Source organism: Bos grunniens, chromosome 14 (genome assembly GCF_055505025.1).
Source record: "Bos grunniens cultivar Pamir isolate PY7600 chromosome 14, Bosgru_T2T1.0, whole genome shotgun sequence".
Classification (NCBI taxonomy): domain Eukaryota; kingdom Metazoa; phylum Chordata; class Mammalia; order Artiodactyla; family Bovidae; genus Bos; species Bos grunniens.
Genome location: NC_141178.1, coordinates 4,807,041 through 4,829,443, shown reverse-complemented (window position 1 = coordinate 4,829,443; position 22,403 = coordinate 4,807,041). Strand labels below are relative to the sequence as shown.

Below are 22,403 nucleotides of genomic sequence, written 5' to 3'. Positions count from 1 at the left end.
AAATGTTTCCTGGACATCTGTTGCTAAATCCAACGGATACTACAAAGTCTTGTATCCTCCGAAGCACTTGACTCTGGTTCCCTCTTTCCTCAAACACTGTTCCCTGGCCTTGCTGCCACCAGTTCACAGGTTTATTTCCTACTCGGTCTCGGGCTGTTTCCAAGTCTCCTTTTTCTTTGCTGCTCCTGGGCTGTGTTTTGCAGAATTCCACTTAGTCCTCTGTCCACTCTAAACCTCATAAACCGATCATTTCCAAATCAAACTGGTAACCCTGGTCTCTTCTTGGGCTCCAGATTCATAAATCCCACAGGTTGCTAAATATTCACTCAAGGATGGCCTGCAGGCATCTCACACATATCTAGAACTGAACTTCCCTTTGCTTCAAATTCCTTTTCTCTTTTTGTAACATCTAAGTGAAAATGACCACCATCCACTCAGATGACCACGCCATTACTCGGCAATCCTTTGCCTAGACTCAGTATCCAAGTTCTGTCCCTTCTACAACTAAATATTTCTTCACTTCTTTATATTTCCACTGCCTCTAGAGCTGACTCATTTGAAAAGACCCTGATGTTGGGAAAGACTGAAGGCAGGGGGAAAAGGGGATAACAGAGGATGAGATGGTTGGATGGCATCACCGACTCAATGGACATGAGTTTGGACAAATTCCAGGAATTGGTGATGGACAGGGAGGCCTGGCGTGCTGAGGTTCAGGGGGTCGCAAAGAGTCGGACATGACTGAGCAACTGAATTTAACTGAACTACCTTAGTTCAGGCCTATAATCATATCTAAATGACAACCACATTCTCTAAATTCAATAGTCATTTGATTTATAGCTTCTTAAATGTACCATCTCTTTCTCTAGCCTCTGGCACTTGCTACCCTGCTGGGAATGCCTTTTCATCTAAGTCAAATTTGATCACATCCATTCTATTTGTTAGAAGCTGATGACAATGCCAAAGAATGCTCAAACTACCGCACAATTGTACTCATCTCACACGCTAGTAAAGCAATGCTCAAAATTCTCCAAGCCAGGCTTCAGCAATACGTGAACTGTGAACTTCCAGATGTTCAAGCTGGTTTTAGAAAAGGCAGAGGAAGCAGAGATCACATTGCCAACATCCGCTGGATCATGGAAAAAGCAAGAGAGTTCCAGAAAAACATCTATTTCTGCTTTATTGACTATGCCAAAGCCTTTGACTGTGTGGATCACAATAAACTGTGGAAAATTCTGAAAGAGATGGGAATACCAGACCACCTGATCTGTCTCTTGAGAAATCTGTATGCAGGTCAGGAAGCAACAGTTAGAACTGGACATGGAACAACAGACTGGTTCCAAATAGCAAAAGGAGTAACATCAAGGCTGTATACTATCACCCTGTTTAACTTCTATGCAGAGTACATCATGAGAAACGCTGGACTGGAAGAAACACAAGCTGGAATCAAGATTGCCGGGAGAAATATCAATAACCTCAGATATGCAGATGACACCACCCTTATGGCAGAAAGTGAAGAGGAACTCAAAAGCCTCTTGATGAAAGTGAAAGTGGAGAGTGGAAAAGTTGGCTTAAAGCTCAACATTCAGAAAACAAAGATCATGGCATCCAGTCCCATCACTTCATGGGAAATAGACGGGGAAACAGTGGAAACAGTGTCAGACTTTCTTTTTTTGGGCTCCAAAATCACTGCAGATGGTGACTGCAGCCATGAAATTAAAAGACGCTTACTCCTTGGAAGGAAAGTTATGACCAACCTAGATAGCATATTCAAAAGCAGAGACATTACTTTGCCAACAAAGGTCCATATAGTCAAGGCTATGGTTTTTCTAGTGGTCATGTATGGATGTGAGAGTTGGACTGTGAAGAAGGCTGAGCGCCGAAGAATTGATGCCTTTGAACCATGGTGTTGGAGAAGACTCTTGAGAGTCCCTTGGACTGCAAGGAGATCCAACCAGTCCATGCTGAAGGAGATCAGCCCTGGGATTTCTTTGGAAGGAATGATGCTGAAGCTGAAACTCCAGTACTTTGGCCACCTCATGCGAAGAGTTGACTCATTGGAAAAGACTCTGATGCTGGGAGGGATTGGGGGCAGGAGGAGAAGGGGACGGCAGAGGATGAGATGGCTGGATGGCATCACTGACTCGATGGACGTGAGTCTGAGTGAACTCCGGGAGTTGGTGATGGACAGGGAGGCCTGGCGTGCTGCAATTCACGGGGTCACAGAGAGTCGGACACGACTGAGTGACTGAACTGAACTGAAATGATGACAGACTGGCTGAATCAGTCCATGTACTGTGTGTACACAGACCCTCACCTCACAGAGCACTTGGTCTGGAGGGGAACCACAGGCAAACAAATAAAGGAAGAATCAACCCCGTTTGTGATAAAGGGTATTAAGAAAAGAACAGGTAATTGAGAAAGAGAATAAATGGGAACCAACTTCAGCCACTTCAGATTAAGGGAGAAGAGTCAGAAAGTGCATCTGAGCCAGTCTCCTATTGCTGCTATCCCAAATTACCACTAATGTCAGACTTAATTTTTTGGGGCTCCAAAATCACTACAGATGGTGATTGCAGCCATGAAATTAAAAGACACTTACTCCTTGGAAGGAAAGTTATGACCAACCTAGATAGCATATTCAAAAGCAGAGACATTACTTTGCCAACAAAGGTCCGTCTAGCCAAGGCTATGGTTTTTCCAGTGGTCATGTATGGATGTGAGAGTTGGGACTGTGAAGAAACCTGAATGCTGATGCTTTTGAACTGTGGTGTTGGAGAAGACTCTTGAGAGTTCCTTGGACTGCAAGGAGATTCAACCAGTCCATCCTAAAGGAGATCAGTCCTGGGTATTCATTGGAAGGACTGATGCTGAGGCTGAAACTCCAATACTTTGGCCACTTCATGCGAAGAGTTGACTCATTGGAAAAGACCCTGACACTGGGACGGATTGGGGGCAGGAGGAGAAGGGGACAAAGGATGAGATGGCTGGATGGTATCACTGACTTGATGGATATGAGTGTGGGTAAAGTCCAAGAGTTGGTGATGGACAAGGAGGCCTGGCGTGCCACGATTCAAGGGGTCGCAAAGAGTCGGACACGACTGAACTGAACTAAACCCAACACAGATGGATTATCGTACAGTTCTATAAATAGAAGTCCAAACATGACCCCCTGAGTTCGAGTCACGGCGAGGCTGTGCTTCTTCGGGGTGCTCTAGCGCAGACCCTGCCTCGGCTTCCAGTCTGCGGCACTCCTTGGCCAGTGGCTTCTCTCCTCCAGGGCTTCCCTGGGGACTCAGATGGTAAAGAGTCTGCCTGCAGTGCAGGAGAATCGGGTTCAATCCCTGGGTCTGGAAGATCCCCTGGAAAAAGAAACGGCAACCCACTCCATATTCTTGCCTGGAGAATCCCATGGACAGAGGAACCTGGTGGCTATAGTCCACGGGGTCAAACAGTCAGACACAACTGAAGCGGGTAAGTACATAACACAGTCACAGGTCCCAGGCATTAGGCCATGGGTATCTTTCAGGAGTCATATTCTATCTATCACAGCATCTAAGAAAACATTTACACTGAGACCACAGGGTTTAGAGAACTGGCCAAGGTGGGGCGGGGTGGGGGTGGGGTGCGGTGTGTATTTGTGTATGTGTGTCAAAATGCGCTCCAGGCAGAAGGGAAGTGGGGGGCAGTGTGTGTGTGTAAACATTTGCTCCAGGCAGAAGGGAAGGTCTGCTCCGGCATCCCTAAGGCAGAAGTAGAGGTGGAGGCCCCAGAAGGACTACGGCTGGAGGGCTGGGTGCTGGAAGAGGAGGGGGAAGGACACACGGAGGGTCCTGGGTCCTTGAGGCGCTGGGTGCTGCTCTAAGAAGAGAACCATCTGTTAGATGCTTATGTTGACTATAATAACATTCTTTCATGTCTGTGATTTCAGGCCAGTGATGGTAGACAGAAGTGAAGAAGTGAAGTCACTCAGTCGTGTCTGACTCTTTGCGACCCCATGGACTGTAGCCTGCCAGGCTCCTCCATCCATGGGATTTTCCAGGCAAGAATACTGGAGTGGGTTGCCATTTCCTTCTCCAGTGGATCTTCCCAACCCAGGGATCGAACCCAGGTCTCCCGCATTGTAGGCAGATGCTTTTACCGTCTAAGCCACCAGGGAAGTCCCTAAGGAGAACCACCTGACCTTAAATGCTCACACTTCATATGTGACAACAGCACCGGAGTCTCTGAGGCCCGTGGAGCCGGCTCGCCCCTCACTGCCCCCTGGAGCTCTGGGGCTCTCCCGTCTGTGGGTCCCGGGCTGAGCAGGGAGGCCACACCCCTCTGAGCCCTGAGAAGGGTCCCGTCTCCCTCCCTCTGCCCCACAGCTGTAAGCTCCAAGCTACTAAGGAAAGGGCCAGGGTGCACACTGGTTAACTCATATTTACTGAATGAAATGGAAAAAAGCTAGAATCAACTTATATACCTATCTATAAGAATGGTGAGTTCTTGATGATAACTCTAAATTGAGGCTCTCAAAATTTATGTTTACAATTTGAGAAAATAAAAGTTACCACCTCAGCTATAAAAAGGTGTGACAAATTGGGGAAAACATTGAAAATTGAAAATAGTGGCTCTTGGGGTAGTGGTGTACTGGGTAGTTTTTATTCCAGACTATATTCATTTTCCCCAAGTTTTCTACTATTTGAATGCTATTTCAACAGATATACTCTAACTTTAAAAAGGTAAACCTCCCTTGTACAAACATATTAAGTTTAAGACAGAAAGGGAGATCCATGAACTAATAATTATGGAAATTCAGTCTTAAATGGCAAAATCTAAAAGAAATGTATTTATAAGACATATTTATCATAATAATAATGTAGAACACACGTCCAGACAAATGCACGTGTGATCCATGTTGCTATGCACTATTTAAACAGTGACTTTTACGATTCACCTTTGAATTATGATCTCCATCAGTTTATGCCATTGGGTGCACCTGATATTAAGGTAGACTTTCTCTGGAAATCAGTACTTTCACTCCTGATTTCTCTTTGCCTGGTATACCACAATTAAAAACTTTTGATTCCTTTCCTTTGTTGGTGCTTTTCTTGTAAACAACAGATGCCTGAATTTTTAACTACCTTACTAAGGAGAAAGCAACTGGATACATTCACATCCTGGAGAAACTAGTAGGTTTCAACTATTACTCATTTGATGTTTTCTGTGTATTATGCTTTCATGTATTTTATCTTTTGATCCGTTTAACAGATTTGTTAGGCTTTCTCTGTTATTTTTTTCCCTGTGAGCTAGTAATTCAAAGTGTGTTTCTAGCCTGTTAAGTTACCTTTTGAAGAAGGAAATGGCAACCCACTCCAGTATTCTTGGCCTGGAAAAATCCTATGGACAGAGAAGCCTGGCAGGCTACAGTCTATGGGGCCACAAAAGAGTTGGACACAACTGAGCAACTGAACAACAGTAATTCTACCTTTAAAAATTTAACAAGATATTTCTAAAAAGAAAATGATGCATAAAATTAGCAAAAGCTCTATACTTGGGCACTCTGCTAATGAAATCTCTGTTAACTGTGGGTCTCAACTAAATCCTCCTTACTCTTCCCTAGATGAGAATATACCTATCATGTCTCCAGTTGTGCCTACATAGTTTCCAGTCAAGGAGAGAATCTTCCCCAGTGATGGAGGGCCTTGCATCATGTGAGCATCATTTCGCTCACTGCTCAGTCCCCTGGAATACAAATGATGATCAGCTACAGTAATGCCAATCTTGTTCTTTTTAACAATATGAAACTTTAAATCTTGTAATTTTCCTATTCCCCTGTAAGTAAAACATAAAGAAATTTTACTGTAAAAGTACATTTTTAATTTATTCCATTATAGAAATAACTTTCAAATTAGTAATGTAAGATTTAAATGCCATGTGTGTGTGCCTGATCAGCCGCTTCAGTTGACTTTGTGACCCCATGGACTGTAACCCACCAGGCTCCTCTGTCCATAGGATTCTCCAGGCAAGAATACTGGAGTGGGATGCCCTCCCTCTCCAGGGGATCGATGCTATGCCCTCCTCCAGGGCATAGCAAACCAACCCAGGGATCAAACCTGGCTACAATATGCTGCTACTCAGACATAAGCAACTATTCCAGAGCATATAAAAGAGGAATTTCTTCCATCTGTAGCCTCCAACATTTCCGCAAGGGTAGCTCTCATCAGTCTTGCTGCTGTTGCTGCTAAGTCGCTTCAGTCGTGTCCGACTCTGTGCAACCCCATAGACAGCAGCCCACTAGGCTCCTCTGTACCTGGGATTCTCCAGGCAAGAACACTGGAGTGGGTTGCCATTTCTGTCTCCAATGCATGAAAGTGAAAAGTGAAAGTGAAGTCACTCAGTCGTGTCCGACTCTTAGCAACCCCATGGACTGGAGCCTACCAGGCTCCTCCGTCCATGTGATTTTCCAGGCAAGAGTACTACAGTGGGGTGCCATTGCCTTCTCCGCTCATCATCAGTCTTAGTGAGCTCCTAAATGGTCAATTCTGTTCCAACATTTAATTCCTTCTACTACCAGAACAGTGCTTTTTGATTCATGAATAAGGCAGAAAAGAGGCGGCAGGAGAGTTCATTCCATGGTTCTCAGATGTCAGTATATATCAAAACCACCTGGGAGTATCTATTTAAAAATACCAATTCCTAGGCTCCTTCCCTAGCCCTACAGAACCGATTTCCCAGGTCCGATGTTAGAATCTCTTCTTTTTTCTTTAAAGATCCAGGAGATGCGGATGCATTTTACCTTTGGTCTACACACTGAGAAAGTTGGTATAATCCCTTTCAAGGCCTCCAGCTTTCTTGAAGCGTTGGGGTGTAGAGCCTATAGTTCTGCACAAAAATAAATCTGCCAAAGCTCTGTCTAGTCAAAGCTATGGTTTTTCCAGTAGTCACGTATGGATGTGAGAGTTGGTCTGTAAAGAAAGCTGAGTGCCGAAGAACTGATGCTTTTGAACTGTGGTGTTGGAGAAGACTCTTGAGAGTCCCTTGGACTGCAAGGAGATCCAACCAGTCCATTCTAAAGGACTCCTGAATGTTCACTGGAAGGACTGATGTTGAAGCTGAAACTTCAATACTTTGGCCACCTGATATGAAGACAGCTCACTGGAAAAGACCCTGATGCTGGGAGGGATTGGGGGCAGGAGCAGAAGGGGACGACACAGGATGAGATGGCTGGATGGCATCACTGACTCGATGGACATGAGTTTGGGTGAACTCTGGGAGTTGGTGATGGACAGGGAGGCCTGGCGTGCTGCAATTCATGGGGTCGAAAAGAGTCGCACAGGACTGAGCAACTGAACTGAACTGAACTGAACCATGTGTATTAATGCTGTAGAGTTTTAGTCTCCTAAGGACTCCCTTCTCCCATTTGGTCATGCATCTTGTATTCAACAGATGCTTAATAATTAGACCCTCAAATAGACGTATCCAGAGAAGTTTTACATATGCATTTTAATATTTTTTTAGAGTAGTTTGAGGTTCACGGCAAAACGTAAAAAATACAGAGGTCTCCCCTATACGCCCTACCCACACACATGCAGAGCTGCCCCCACGATCCACATCCTCACCAGAATGGTACGTCCCAACTGGTGAACCTACACTGACCCACCACAGGGACCCAAAGTCCACAGCTCACATTAGGGTCCCTGTTGGTGTGGTGCCTTCTCTGGGTACAGGACACCAGAGTCTCACTGCCCCAAAAGTCCTCTGTGTTCCACCTATTCATCTCACTCCCTGAACCCCGGGTTTTTCCTGTCTCCATAGTTTTGTCTTTTCCAGACCCTTACATGGTAGGAGTTTTATAGGGCAGCCCTTTCAGATTGGCTTCTCTCACTTCGTAATACGCACTTAGGATTCCTCCATGTCTTTTCATGGTCACAACTCACTGTTTTCTAGCACTGAATACTATTCTGTTGTCTGGATGTACCACAGTTTATTCATTAGTTTGCATACACAAGGACATCTTGAATGCTTCCGAGTTTTAGCAATTATGAATGAAGCTGTTATAAACATCCATGTGCAGATTTCTTTGTGAACAGAAGTTTTCCACTCCTTTGCGTAAATACCAAGTAGTGGATTGCATGGTAAAAGTATGTTCAGTTTGGTAAGAAACTTCTGTAACATTCTGCATTTCCTCTGACAGGAAATGAAAGTTCCTATTGCTCCATGTTCTTGCCAGCATTTGGTGGTGTTAGTGTTTTGGATTTCTGCCATTCCATTAGGTATACAGTGGTACTGCATTATTGTATTATTGTTTTACTTTTTTTTAACTGCAGTAAAATATAACACAAGAGAAGACTCTACACATGGACATCACCAGATGGTCAACACCGAAATCAGATTGATTATATTCTTTCCAGCCGAAGATGGAGCTCTATACAGTCAGCAAAAACAAGACTGGGAGCCGACTGTGGCTCAGATCATGAACTCTTTATTGCCAAATTCAGACTTAAATTGAAGAAAGTAGGGAAAACCACTAGGCCATTCAGGTATGACCTACATCAAATCCCTTATGATTATACAGTGGAAGTGAGAAATAGATTTAAGGGCCTAGATCTGATAGATAGAGTGCCTGATGAACTACGGAATGAGGTTCGTGACACTGTACAGGAGACAGGGATCAAGACCATCCCCATAGAAAAGAAATGCAAAAAAGCAAAATGGCTGTCTGGGGAGGCCTTACAAATAGCTGTGAAAAGAAGAGAAGTGAAAAGCAAAGGAGACAATGAAAGATACAAGCATTTGAATGTAGAGTTCCAAAGAATAGCAAGGAGAGATAAGAAAGCCTTCCGCAGCGATCAACGCAAAGAAATAGAGCAAAACAACAGAATGAAAAACACTAGAAATCTCTTCAAGAAAATTAGAGATATCAAGGGAACATTTCATGCAAAGATGGGCTCGATAAAGGACAGAAATGATATGGACCTAACAGAAGCAGAAAATATTAAGAAGAGGTGGAAAGAATACACAGAACAACTGTACAAAAAAGATCTTCACGACCCAGATAATCATGATGGTGTGATCACTCACCTAGAGCCAGACATCCTGGAATGTGAAGTCAAGTGGGCCTTAGAAAGCATCACTATGAACAAAGCTAGTGGAGGTGATGGAATTCCAGCTGAGCTATTTCAAATCCTGAAAGATGATGCTGTGAAAGTGCTGCACTCAGTATGCCAGCAAATTTGGAAAACTCAGCAGTGGCCACAGGACTGGAAAAAGTCAGTTTTCATTCCAATCCCAAAGAAAGGCAATGCCAAAGAATGCTCAAACTACCGCACAATCGCACTCATCTCACATACTAGTAAAGTAATGCTCAAAATTCTCCAAGCCAGGCTTCAGCAATACGTGAACTGTGAACTTCCAGATGTTCAAGCTGGTTTTAGAAAAGGCAGAGGAACCAGAGATCAAATTGCCAACATCCGCTGGATCATGGAAAAAGCAAGAGAGTTCCAGAAAAACATCTATTTCTGCTTTACTGACTATGCCAAAGCCTTTGACTGTGTGGATCACAATAAACTGGAAAATTCTGAAAGAGATGGGAATACCAGACAACCTGACCTGCCTCTTGAGAAACCTATATGCAGGTCAAGAAGCAACAGTTAGAACCAGACATGGAACAACAGACTGTTTCCAAATAGGAAAAGGAGTACGTCAAGGCTGTATATTGTCACCCTGCTTATTTAACTTATATGCAGAGTACATCATGAGAAATGCTAGGCTGGAAGAAGCACAAGCTGGAATCAAGATTGCTGGGAGAAATAGGAATAACCTCTGAAATGCAGATGACACCACCCTTATGGCAGAAAGTGAAGAATTAAAGAGCCTCTTGATGAAAGTGAAAGAGGAGAGTGAAAAAGTTGGCTTCAGGCTCAACATTCAGAAAACTAAGATTATGGCATCTGGTCCCATTACTTCATGGGAAATAGATGGGGAAACAGTGTCAGACTTTCTTTTTTTGGGCTCCAAAATCATTGCAGATGGTGACTGCAGCCATGAAATTAAAAGATGCTTGCTCCTTGGAAGGACAGTTATGATCAACCTAGACAGCATATTCAAAAGTAGAGACATTACTTTGCCAACAAAGGTCCATCTAGTCAAGGCTATGGTTTTTCCAGTGGTCATGTATGGATGTGAGAGTTGGACTGTGAAGAAAGCTGAGTGCCAAAGAACTGATGCTTTTGAACTGTGGTGTTGGAGAAGACTCTTGAGAGTGCCTTGGACTGCACGGAGGTCCAACCAGTCCATCCTAAAGGAGATCAGTCCTGGGTGTTCATTGGAAGGACTGATGCTAAAGCTGAAATGAAACTCCAGTACTTTGGCCACCTCATGCGAAGAGTTGACTCATTGGAAAAGACTCTGATGCTGGGAGGGATTCAGGGCAGGAAGAGAAGGGGACGACAGAGGATGAAATGGCTGGATGGCATCACCAACTTGACGGACATGAGTTTGAGTAAACTCCGGGAGTTGGTGATGGACAGGGAGGCCTGGAGTGCTGCGATTCATGGGGTCACAGAGTTGGATACGACTGAGCAACTGAACTGAACTGAAAATTAGCATCTTATCCCTTTTTCAAGTGTACAGTTTAGTAGTTTTAAGTACCTTCACACTGCTGTGCAACCAGTTCTCCAGAGTTCTTCTCACGTTACACAACTGAAACTCTACACCCACAGTACTAGTTTGCTAGGGCTGCATAATAAAAATACCACAGAATTTTGTCACAGTCCCGGAGGCTTGAAGTCCAAGATCAAGGTGTGGGCAGGCTTGATTTCTTCTGACGTCTCTCTCCTTGGCTTGCAGATGTTGTACCTCGCCGTGTCCTCACCCATGCTTCCCTGTGTCCGGGCATCCCTGGTGCCCGTGGGTCCAGACTGCTTCTCACAGGGACACCAGTCAGATTGGCTTCACTCACTCTAATGGCCTCATTTTAACGGAATCATCTCTTTGAAGGCCCTGTCTCCAAATACAATCACATTCTAATGTACCTGGGGTGAAGACTTTTACATAGAGATTTTGAGGGAGCACAACTGAGCCCTAAAACACCCACGAAGCAACAACTTCCCATTCTCCCCTCCCCTAGCAACAACAACTCTTTCTGTCTCTATGAACTTGACTACTCTGATCACTTCATATAAATGGAATCATACAGCATTTGTCTTTTTGTGACTATCTAAGGTATTAAAAGAAAGTTATGACCAATCTAGATAGCATATTTTTTAAAAAGCAGAGACATTACTTTGCCAACAAAGGTCTGTCTAGTCAAGGTTTTTCCAGTGGTCATGTATGGATGTGAGAGTTGAACGGTGAAGAAAGCTGAGTGCCGAAGAATTGATGCTTTTGAACTGTGGTGTTGGAGAATACTCTTGCTAGGCCACTGGACTACAAGGAGATCCAACCAGTCCATCCTAAAGGAGATCAGTCCTGTGTGTTCTGTGGAAGGACTGATGCTGAAGCTTAAACTTCAGTATTTTGGCCACCTCATGCGAAGAGTTGACCCATTGGAAAAGACTCTGATGCTGGGAGGGACTGGGGGCTGGAGGAGAAGAGGATGACAAAGGATGAAATGGCTGGATGGCATCACTGCCTCAATGGACATGAGTTTGCGTGAACTCCCGAAGTTGGTGATGGACAGGGAGGCCTGGCGTGCTGTGATTCATGGGGTCACAAAGAGTCAGCACGACTGAGCAACTGAATTGAACTGAAAGTATTAAAGGTTCATCTATGCGTGTGTCAGAAATTCCTTCCTTTTTAAGGTCGCATAACCTTCTATTATACATATATAATACCACATTTTGCTTATCTAATTCATTTGTGGATGGGTTGTGTCCACGTTTCCGCTATTGTGAATTATGCTGTATGAACATAGTATACAGGTATATGTTCAAGACACTGTTTTCAATTATTTTAGGTATACACTCACAAGTGAAATTGTCCTGTGAAGATTTAAGCACATACTAAAGTTCTGGCTGTTCCACCTAAATCTCTCTCCCTAGGATAATCCTTGCTTTATTCTGTAACATCACATCTTTGCTCGATGTCACAAACTAAGGCCTTAGATTAAATTATGTATTTCTTGCAGGATGTGTATTAATCAGCTAATCATAAATGGGTGTGAGTCAAGGACCTGTGAGATAAGAAATACCATAAATATTTTATCATATGAATCCAGGTATCATTCAGGCAATTGATAACTTGAACAATTATAATAAAAAAGATAAGCAATCGAGCATACTTTAAAAAGTCGAATATAGCATCAAAATAGCAAATATGAAAACCTAGTTATAATAGGAATTTTTACAACAACATATAACTAACAACAGTCATAACTACTCTAACTTACTTAAATTCTTAGTTCTAGAAAAACAGGACTAGTTTAATTTATGAAGTATCATGGAATATGCCATCAATATTTTCATTTTCAATGCAGGAGATTAATACTTTCTCTGCTATCATGAGTAGAAGTATAGTAAAATAATGCTCAAAATTCTCCAGTCAGGCTTCAGCAATATGTGAACCGTGAACTTCCTGATGTTCAAGCTGGTTTTAGAAAAGGCAGAGGAACCAGAGATCAAATTGCCAACATCCGCTGGATCACGGAAAAAGCAAGAGAGTTCCAGAAAAACATCTATTTCTGCTTTATTGACTGTGCCAAAGCCTTTGACTGTGTGGATCACAATAAACTGTGGAAAATTCTGAAAGAGATGGGAATACCAGACCACCTGATCTGTCTCTTGAGAAATCTGTATGCAGGTCAGGAAGCAACAGTTAGAACTGAACATGGAACAACAGACTGGTTCCAAATAGCAAAAGGAGTAACATCAAGGCTGTATACTGTCACCCTGTTTAACTTATATGCAGAGTTCATCATGAGAAATGCTGGACTGGAAGAAACACAAGCTGGAATCAAGACTGCTGGGAGAAATATCAATAACCTCAGATATGCAGATGACACCACCCTTATGGCAGAAAGTGAAGAGGAACTCAAAAGCCTCTAGATGAAAGTGAAAGTGGAGAGTGGAAAAGTTGGCTTAAAGCTCAACATTCAGAAAACGAAGATCATGGCATCCGGTCCCATCACTTCATGGGAAATAGATGGGGAAACAGTGGAAACAGTGTCAGACTTTCTTTTTTTTGGGCTCCAAAATCACGGCAGATGGTGACTGCAGCCATGAAATTAAAAGACGCTTACTCCTTGGAAGGAAAGCTATGACCAAACTAGATAGCATATTCAAAAGCAGAGACATTACTTTGCCAACAAAGGTTCGTCTAGTCAAGGCTATGGTTTTTCCTGTGGTCATGTATGGATGTGAGAGTTGGACTGTGAAGAAGGCTGAGCACAGAAGAATTGATGCTTTTGAACTGTGGTGTTGGAGAAGACTCTTGAGAGTCCCTTGGACTGCAAGGAGATCCAACCAGTCCATTCTGAAGGAGATCAGCCCTGGGATTTCTTTGGAAGGAATGATGCTGAAGCTGAAACTCCAGTACTCTGGCCACCTCATGTGAAGAGTTGACTCATCGGAAAAGACTCTGATGCTGGGAGGGATTGGGGGCAGGAGGAGAAGGGGACGACAGAGGATGAGATGGCTGGATGGCATCACTGACTCGATGGACGTGAGTCTGAGTGAACTCCGGGAGTTGGTGATGGAGAAGGAGGCCTGCCGTGCTGCGATTCATGGGGCTGCAAAGAGTTGGTCAGGACTGACCAACTGATCTGATCTTTCTTTCAAGAAAGATTCCATGCCCTTACAGAGATGAAAACCTTAAATAAGAAATTAACTTTTTTAAGAGTGCTGAAAGGCAGTATAGCCCAGAAAATAAGAAAAAATTGTCTAGTTTCAAGTCACAGCTGTCACTTTCTACTGTGTGACATTAGGCAAGTTACTTAACATACCAGTTTTCTCATCTGTGAATTGGGGATGATTAGCCCAAATTTCTCGGAGAAGGCAATGGCAACCTACTCCAGTACTCTTGCCTAGAAAATCCCTTGGACGGAGGAGCCTGGCAGGCTGCAGTCCATGGGGTTGCTAGGAGTCGGACACAACTGATCGACTTCACTTTCACTTTTCAGTTTCATGCACTGGAGAAGGAAATGGCAACACACTCCAGTGTTCTTGCCTGGAGAATCCCAGGGACAGCGGAGCCTGGTGGGCTGCCATCTATGGGGCTGCACAGAGTCGGACACGACTGAAGCGACTTAGCAGCAGCAGCAGCCAAATTTCTAAAGTTAGGAACATAACATTAGTTAGCATATGTAAAATGCCTGGCATGTACTAAGCTTCCAATAAATGCCAACTACTAACAGCATAAATTGACAAACCACATAAATGGAGAGGACCATGACATAACTTGTCATCTCACTGGAATAAACAGTAACTACCCCACTCCCACTGTTGTAAATGAGGCTATATGGTGGGGGTGTGGGAGGAACATATTGAATAAAAACATCTTAAACTACTTCAAAAGTGTTTCCATTCCTTCCTTATGGTTAAATTATACTAGAATAGCTTTATTAGAATGTGTTTGCTTTGTTAAGCTATGTCCTCAATTAGTTAAATTACTAAGAAGAAAGTTATCTCTAAGATACAGCATTATGTTATTCTTCAGTAGTATATGTCCTAAGTTAGGGGAAAAATAGCATCTACGTGGTGTTGATATTTTATGGATATCTAAGGCTATGGTTTTTCCTGTGGTCCTGTATGGATGTGAGAGTTGGACTGTGAAGAAAGCTGAGTGCTGAAGAATTGATGCCTTTGAACTGTGGTGTTGGAGAAGACTCTTGAGAGTCCCTTGGACTGCAAGGAGATCCAACCAGTCCATTCTGAAGGAGATCAGCCCTAGGATTTCTTTGGAAGGAATGATGCTGAAGCTGAAACTCCAGTACTTTGGCCACCTCATGCGAAGAGTTGACTGATTGGAAAAGACTCTGATGCTGGGAGGGATTGGGGGCAGGAGGAGAAGGGGACGACAGAGGATGAGATGGCTGGATGGCATCACTGACTCGATGGACGTGAGTCTGAGTGAACTCCGGGAGTTGGTGATGGACAGGGAGGCCTGGCGTGCTGTGATTCATGGGGTCGCAAAGAGTCAGACACAACTGAGTGACTGAACTGAACTGAAGATACTTGGATGTGATGGTTAAATACACATCCAAGTAAAAATAATATTTTTTATATTCATGATATTCACAGAAATCTTTCATTAATTGCTCTTAAAAAATATCAAGTGTATAAGGTTGAAATAAACCACCCCCAATTAAGAATGTAAGAAATACACTACTCCCAAGTAAGAATATAAGAGAAAATGATTTTATAATTAATTTCAAATTAGAGAAACTTATCAGAGTTAATCCATCTTCAACATGTATCATCAAAAGTCATTATGATCTTTTACAATGGTGCACAGTAAGAAACATCATTGGAAAGATTTCAGTATAAGATTTTTATAATATAAGATTTTACACATATATGAGCAAATGCAAATAAATGAAATTTACATTCATATATATGTAAAAAAAGAATACTGTTTTTTCAAAGTGCTCTCTACAAGTAAAAAGTCATTAATATAATGAGACCTACTGTTACTGCAGAAACCTTTGAACTTTTAGGAAAGTTTCAGGATGAATGAAACAAAGTTGTTATGAAATATTAAAACTCCACTTCCCGCTCACTGCCTTTTTCACTTCTGGACAGCAACATCTGACCACAGACGAAACAGGAAGAACACAAAAGAACTGAGGGAAAAGCAAGGGCAAACCTCCATCCTACTCCAGGCAAGTTGTAGAAGCCCTCAGTCAGCCCTTAGAGCTCAGTGTCATCTGGAAAACCCCAAATTTTCCTGATTCTGTACTGAAGTCACAGGATACAACTGAATTTCTAGATTCTGAATCGCAGTTTGCAAGCTGTGTTGTGTAACATCCCTGGCTTTCACCGATGACCTCATAACTTACTGTGACATTCTTTACACAGAATCCAATTTAGTTCATAACTATTATATATGCTATAAACCACTTTTAGGGAGGGAGAGAGGTATGGAGGAAAGAGCTGGGGGCAGGGGACAGGGAAAAAAAGGACTAGAATTTCCAAAAGGTGTAGGAATATTCTAGGAATAACATTTCCAGAAAAAAAGACTAGAAATCATTTTCAAAAATGCAAAATTTGTGCATCACGCCTTCTTTGTATAAAAGTAGAACAATTCAGATAACTCAACAATCACTTACTGAACACCTATTATATCCAAGAGATGGAGAGGACATTCCAAGACACACCTCACCTCCTGGGGTAACCTGAGAGGAGGGCTCCTAGCAGGGGCCATCAAGTTGGCCTCTTTTTTTGAGTTTCAGGTAAGGGAAAACTAGAAGACCCTCTCTGCTCAGACGCTGCAGCCTACTTTCAGTACAGCCTTGATAACTGCAGCCTTCAAGGGAGGTAGGGTTGTCCCAGCACTCCCTTAGGGGCTAGGACCAATCCCCCGTGTCAGACCAGATTCAGGGGTAATGCCTAGGAAAGGCCTGCAATGCTTACTGACTCATTAAATTTTCATTTGTTCTTAAAGCTTTAGTTCTTAAACTGGGTGTGCTGGCTGAATTTTAATACAAGTGATCACATTCTCTTGCTCCTCGGCGCTGTGGAATCCTTCCAAATCTGGCCTGGAACGGTTAAGTCACTTTGTTTAACAGAACAGCTTTTGATGCATGTTGTTGTTTGAAAATTCTGAAACTGTAGTAACAGACCAAGCACAAGGTCTCAGGAAACCGGAGAGTTTACGCGGCACTTCCATCTCTTTTGGTGGAAGTTATAAAACGTCCCCTCGTCGTGTGATGGCAAGTCTCACTTTTATACATGTGTATCAGATACCAAATTAAGTCGCAAATCAAACGTGCCTTAGTCATCAGGGTTATGAAAAGAAGTGTAAGAGCGAGAGGTGTTTTAATTTACTATTATTAAGAGGAGGACTGAAGAGTTCAAACTTCGTTTTTGTTTCATCCAGAAGAGGTGGCAAACTCGGGTTCTGTTTGCTTGCTTCAGATACCAAATTAATTCACAAATCAAACATCCCTCTTAGTCATCAGGATTGTGAAAAGTGTAAAAGAGGAGTTTTTATTTACTATTATTATTTTAAGAGGACTGAAGAGTTGACTTTTTTGTTTCATCCAGAAGAGGTGGCAAACACCGGTTTTGCTTGCTTGCTTCAGATCCCAAATTAACTCACAAATCAAACATCCCTCTTCGTCACCAGGATTGTGACAAGAAGTGTAAGAGGGAGAGGTGCTTTTATTTACTGTTCTTATTTTAAGAGGAGGACTGAAGAGTTCACGTTTTGTTTGTTTCATTCAGAAGAGGTAGCAAACTCGGGTTTTGCCTGCTTGCGTTTTCAACAACCGACGGACGCCCTCACAGGAATCGCCTACAATAGCCGCCAGTCCGCACCAGCGGAGACCCCCAGGGCGCCCGGCCCAGGCCCCGCGCGCTGAGGTGAACGCCACGCGGGCGCCGCGGCTCTTTGTCGGCGGCGCGGCCCCTGCTCACGCCCCGCGCCCCTCACCCCGCGGCCCGCCCTTCCTCCTCCTGAGACCGCGGCCCGCGCTCACCGCCTTGAGGTCCAGAACGCCGTCCTTGGCCTCCTGCAGCAGCGACACGAACTTGGCGGTGAGCAGCCCCAGGCTCTTCTCGTGCCGGCTACTGCCGGCCCCGGGCGGCGCGCAGCTCGCGGGCTCGGCCGCCGCCATCGCGTCCCCGCGCTCCGCCACCTGCCGGGCCGGACCCCGGGCGGCCGCGGCCGTCGCCGCCCGCCAAGGGCGGGACGAGGGGTCGCCGGCTCCCGGCAGCTACAGGTGCGCGGCGCCCACCCACCTGAGGCCTCCGCCCCTCCCCTCCCCTCTCCTCCCCAAGCCCGGGGCCGTGATGAGGGGGCCGCGACCGGGGGCGGGGTGCGAGCGCGAGCCGGCGCGCCGGGGGCGGGGCCCGCCTTTAAATGGCCGGAAGTGACGCACGGCCCGCTGCGCTTCGCTGAAGGCGGGGCGAGACGATGGGGGGCGGGGCGATAGGGGACGAGGCGGGAGGCTGGGCGGGGCGAGACGGGTGGGCGGGGCAAGAAGGGGCGGGACGGGAGGTGGATTCTGCGACTGGGCAAAGGGGCTTCAGTTCAGTACAGTTCAGTTCAGTGGCTCAGTCGTGTCCGACTCTTTGCGACCCCATGGACTGCAGCACGCCAGGCCTCCTTGTCCATCACAAACTCCCGCAGTTTACTCAAACTCATGTCCATTGAGTCGGTGATGCCATCCAACCATCTCATCCTCTGTCGTCCCCTTCTCCTCCTGCCCTCAATCTTTCCCAGCATCAGGGTCTTATTTGCATCAAGTGGCCAAAGTACTGGAGTTTCAGCTTCAGCATCAGTCCTTCCAATGAACACCCAGGACTGATCTCATTTAGGATGGACTGGTTGGATCTCCTTGCAGTCATCAGGACTCTCAAGAGTCTTCTCCAGCACCACAGTTCAAAAGCGTCAATTCTTCCACGCTCAGCTTTCTTTATAGTCCAACTTTCTGTTTAGCATCAGTGATTTCCAATACCCTGTCTTCCAGGTTGCTGATCCATTCCTCTGTATTATTTAGTCTACTGTTGATTTCTTCTAGTGTATTTTTCATTTCAGTTATTATATTCATCTTTGGTTGTTATCTGTATTTTCTAACTCTGCTGTTAAATACTTCTAGTTCTGCACTAAAGAATTCCATTCTTTACCAAGTTCTTTGATCATCTTTAAAACTTATTCATCCTGAATTCTTTCCAGGTAGATTGCCTATCTCCACTTCTTTTTCTGGAGTTTTATCTTGTTCCTTCATTTGGAACATGTTCCTCTGTCACTTTATGTTGCCTGACTAGATGTTTTATTTTTGTGTATTTGGTAGGTTGCTTATATTTCCCAGCAGTAGCTTCTTGTAGAAGACACAGCTATGAGTCCCAGCAGTCTTCTCCCCTCTTGTCACAAGAGGTAAATGCTCTAGGGGTACCTCGATGTGGGCTGCTAGGGTCCTTCTGTTATGGCAGGCTGACTACTATAAGCAGTCTGGTAGGCTTGGTTAGTCCCTGGTCCAGCTGGTGGCCGGGCCCTGCTTTGTGTGGAGGCTGCTGACGATTGGTTGTTGAGACCAGGTCATGAGGTGGCTGGGTGCAGAAGCTCAGAGGACTAATACTCACTCACCAGTGCAGTGGGCTGGGTCAGTTTCCAAGAAATTCCAGGTTGGTTCTTGCCCACTGGTGGGTGAACTTGGGGCTAGTGCTAACCTTTTCATAGGCATAACCACATCCTGAGGCCCACTTGCAGGGCCTGTGGAGTCCCAGAGCTGATATTGGATAGCACTGGTTCCTGACACCCCTCTCGTGTTCTGTAGCTTGGGTGGGCCTGCTGGTGGGCGAGGCCGAGGCCCACCCATCCCAGGGCTCGTGCTGGACCGTTAGTAGGTGGGCTGGGTCCATAGACCATGGGGGTTCAGTTGTCCTGGGGTTAGGATTAGCCCTCTGGCCTCTGAGGCTGGTTTCAAGGCTAGAGCAGGCTCACTGGTGGGCAGGGCCGGGTGCCTGCCCACTAGTATTGGTGACGGTAGGCTGGTGGGTAGGGGCAGGGCTGGGTCCTGAGTCTTAAGAACTGAGGGAAGATTCCACATGGGCACGCGCCAGCATCAGTGTCCATGAGGTAGAAATGAACTCCCTAGAATGGCTTCTGCCAGCGTCTAAGTCCCTAGGGCGAGCTCCAGTTGCCTCCTTCCTCTCCAGGAAACTCTCCCAAGATCTCCATGTAGGTCTGACCCAGGCTCCTTTCAAACCACTGCTTCTGCACTGGGTCCCAAGTATATGAGAGTCTGTGCACACCCTCTAACAGTGGAGTCATTTTTATGTTTCTCTACCTTGGAGAAGTGACTGTCCCTGCTGGCCCTCCTGTGTGGCCCCAATGTCCTCTCCTCCCGTCATCCAAAGGTTAGGGGCCAGCTGGTCCCAGGAAAGTGTCTGGCCTGCATGTGCGGACTCAGCCTGCAGGCTTTGGGAACTTTAGTTTTCTTACTTCTGGTATCTGTCTCCTGGTAGTTAAGGCTGGTCTAGAGGCTTGTGCTTATTTAACTTGTATGCAGAGTACATCATGAGAAATGCTGGGCTGGAAGAAGCACAAGCTGGAATCAAGATTTCCGGGAGAAATATCAGTAACCTCAGATATGTAGATGACATCACACTTATGGCAGAAAGTGAAAAAGAACTAAAGAGCCTCTTGATGAAAGTGAGAGAGAGTGAAAAAGTTGGCTTAAAGCTCAATATTCATAAAACTAAGATCATGGCACCTGGTCCCATCACTTCATGGAAAACAGTAGAAACAGTGACAGACTTGATTATTTTGGACTCCAAAATCACTGCCAATGGTGACTGCAGCCATGAAATTAAAAGACGCTTGCTCCTTGGAAGAAAAGTTATGACCAACCTAGACAGCATATTAAAAAGCAGAGACATACTTTACCAACAAAGTTCCGTGTAGTCAATGCTATGGTTTCTCCAGTAGTTATGTATGGATGTGAGTGTTGGACTATAAAGAAAGCTGGGTGCTGAAGAATTGATGCTTTTGAACTGTGGTGTTGGAGAAGAATCTCAAGAGTCCCTTGGACTGCAAGGAGATCCAACCAGTCCATCCTAAAGGAGATCAGTCCTGAGTGTTCATTGGAAGGACTGATGCTGAAGCTGAAACTCCAATACTTTGGCCACTTGATACAGAGAACTGATTCATTGGAAAAGACTCTGATGCTGTCAAAGATTGAGGGCAGAAGGGGACAACAGAAGATGAGATGGTTGGATGGCATCACCGACTCAATGGACATGAGTTTGAGTAAACTGCGGGAGTTGGTGATGGACAGGGAGGCCTGGTGTGCCGTGGTTCACGGGGCCGCAAAGAATTCGGACACAACTGAGTGATTGAACTGAGAGGCTTGTGCTGGCTTCTAGGCAGGAGGGGCTGGTACCTACCCCTCAGGGGTAGAGCTGGGTCTTGGTTCCATGGTGGGCAGGACCATGACTAGGGGCATGTCTAGAGGTGGCTCTGGGCTCAGGAAGTCTTGAGGAGCCTGTCTGCTGACCAGAGGGGCTGTGTTGTTTGGCCTGAGGCATTCTATCACTAGAGCCTACAGGCTGTTGGGTGGGGCCAAGTCTAATGATCCAAGCAAGATGTCTGCCTCCAGTGAAATCACATAGATGAACACTCCCCTGTATTTCTGCCATCACTGTTTATGTCCCCAGGGCGGGGCAGAGCTGCCCCTTGCCTCCCTAAGAAACCCGCCAAGACCAGCAGGTAGGCCTAGCCTTGGCACTTATCAAATTACTGCTTTCTCTGTTGGTCCTGGTACACGTGAGATTTTGTGTGTGCCCTTTAAGAATGAAGTCTCTATTTCCCCCCAACCCTGTGAAGCTTCTGCAGTCAAGCCTCACTGGTCTTCAAAGCTGAATGCTCTGGGGGTTTCTCTTCCCGGTGCTGGACTCCCAGTCTGGGGGCCCTGATGAGGGGCTCAGAGCTCTCCCTCCTGTGGGAGAACCTCTGTAATACAATTATTCTCTAGTTTGTGGGTGGCCCACCTTGTGGGTATGAGATTTGATTATATCATGGGTCTGCCTCTCTTGCCAGTCTCATTTGGTTCCTTACTTATGTCTTTAGCTGTAGACGATATTTTCTGGTAGGTTTCAGTCTTTTTAAATGATGGTTATTCTGCAGATTGTTGTGATTCTGGGGTGCTCCTGAGAGGAGGTGAGCTTAGGTTCCCTCAACTCTACCATCTTGACTGCTTTTTCCCTGTAGTTTTCTAGTTAAATTTTTAAATGAGTGTGACTTTTCCACCTTTTCCTTTTTGAAGATTGTTTTGGCCTATATTCCCTGAATTTCTATATGAATTTCAGAGACATGTTGTCAACTTATGCAAATAAGCGAGCTAGCTGAGATTTTGGTGGGGATTGCATTTAATCTGTAGATGAATTTGGAGAATTACCATTTTGTCAATATTAAGTCTTCTATTCCATGAATATTTGTCTTTCAATAATGTTTTGTAGTTTTCAGAGTATGAGATTTGAACTTTTGTTAAATATAAACCCAAGAATTTTGTTTAAAATTTATTGTCAATGGAATTAAAAAAAAATTTAAACCACTTTATTAAGGTATGATTGACATGTAAAAGCTGCACATATTTAATCTACACAATTTGATGAGTGGGAATAAGTATACACATATGAAATTATGACCATAAGGAAGTAAACATATTCATCAGCTTCCAAAGTTTCCTCCCACTCTTACTGTTATTTCCTTATATTCATTCTTGATTCTAGTGATTAAAGCTTTTTCTTAATTCATCTACC

General features: G+C 44.7%; 1 protein-coding gene across 2 annotated transcripts in view; it reads right to left on the bottom strand.

Moving 5' to 3' along the window:
• Positions 1-17,898, bottom strand: part of E2F5 (E2F transcription factor 5) — a 35,689-nt gene extending 17,791 nt beyond the window's left edge. Inside the window, exon 1 of one of the 2 annotated variants that reach the window (XM_086335810.1) lies at positions 17,618-17,898. In XM_086335810.1, the coding sequence (XP_086191936.1) occupies positions 17,618-17,755 (138 nt within the window). In that variant the 5' untranslated portion in view covers positions 17,756-17,898. The remainder of the gene's footprint in view (positions 1-17,617) is intronic. The other variant, XM_086335809.1, reaches the window with a different exon arrangement.
• Between the last annotated feature and the right edge of the window lie 4,505 nt (positions 17,899-22,403).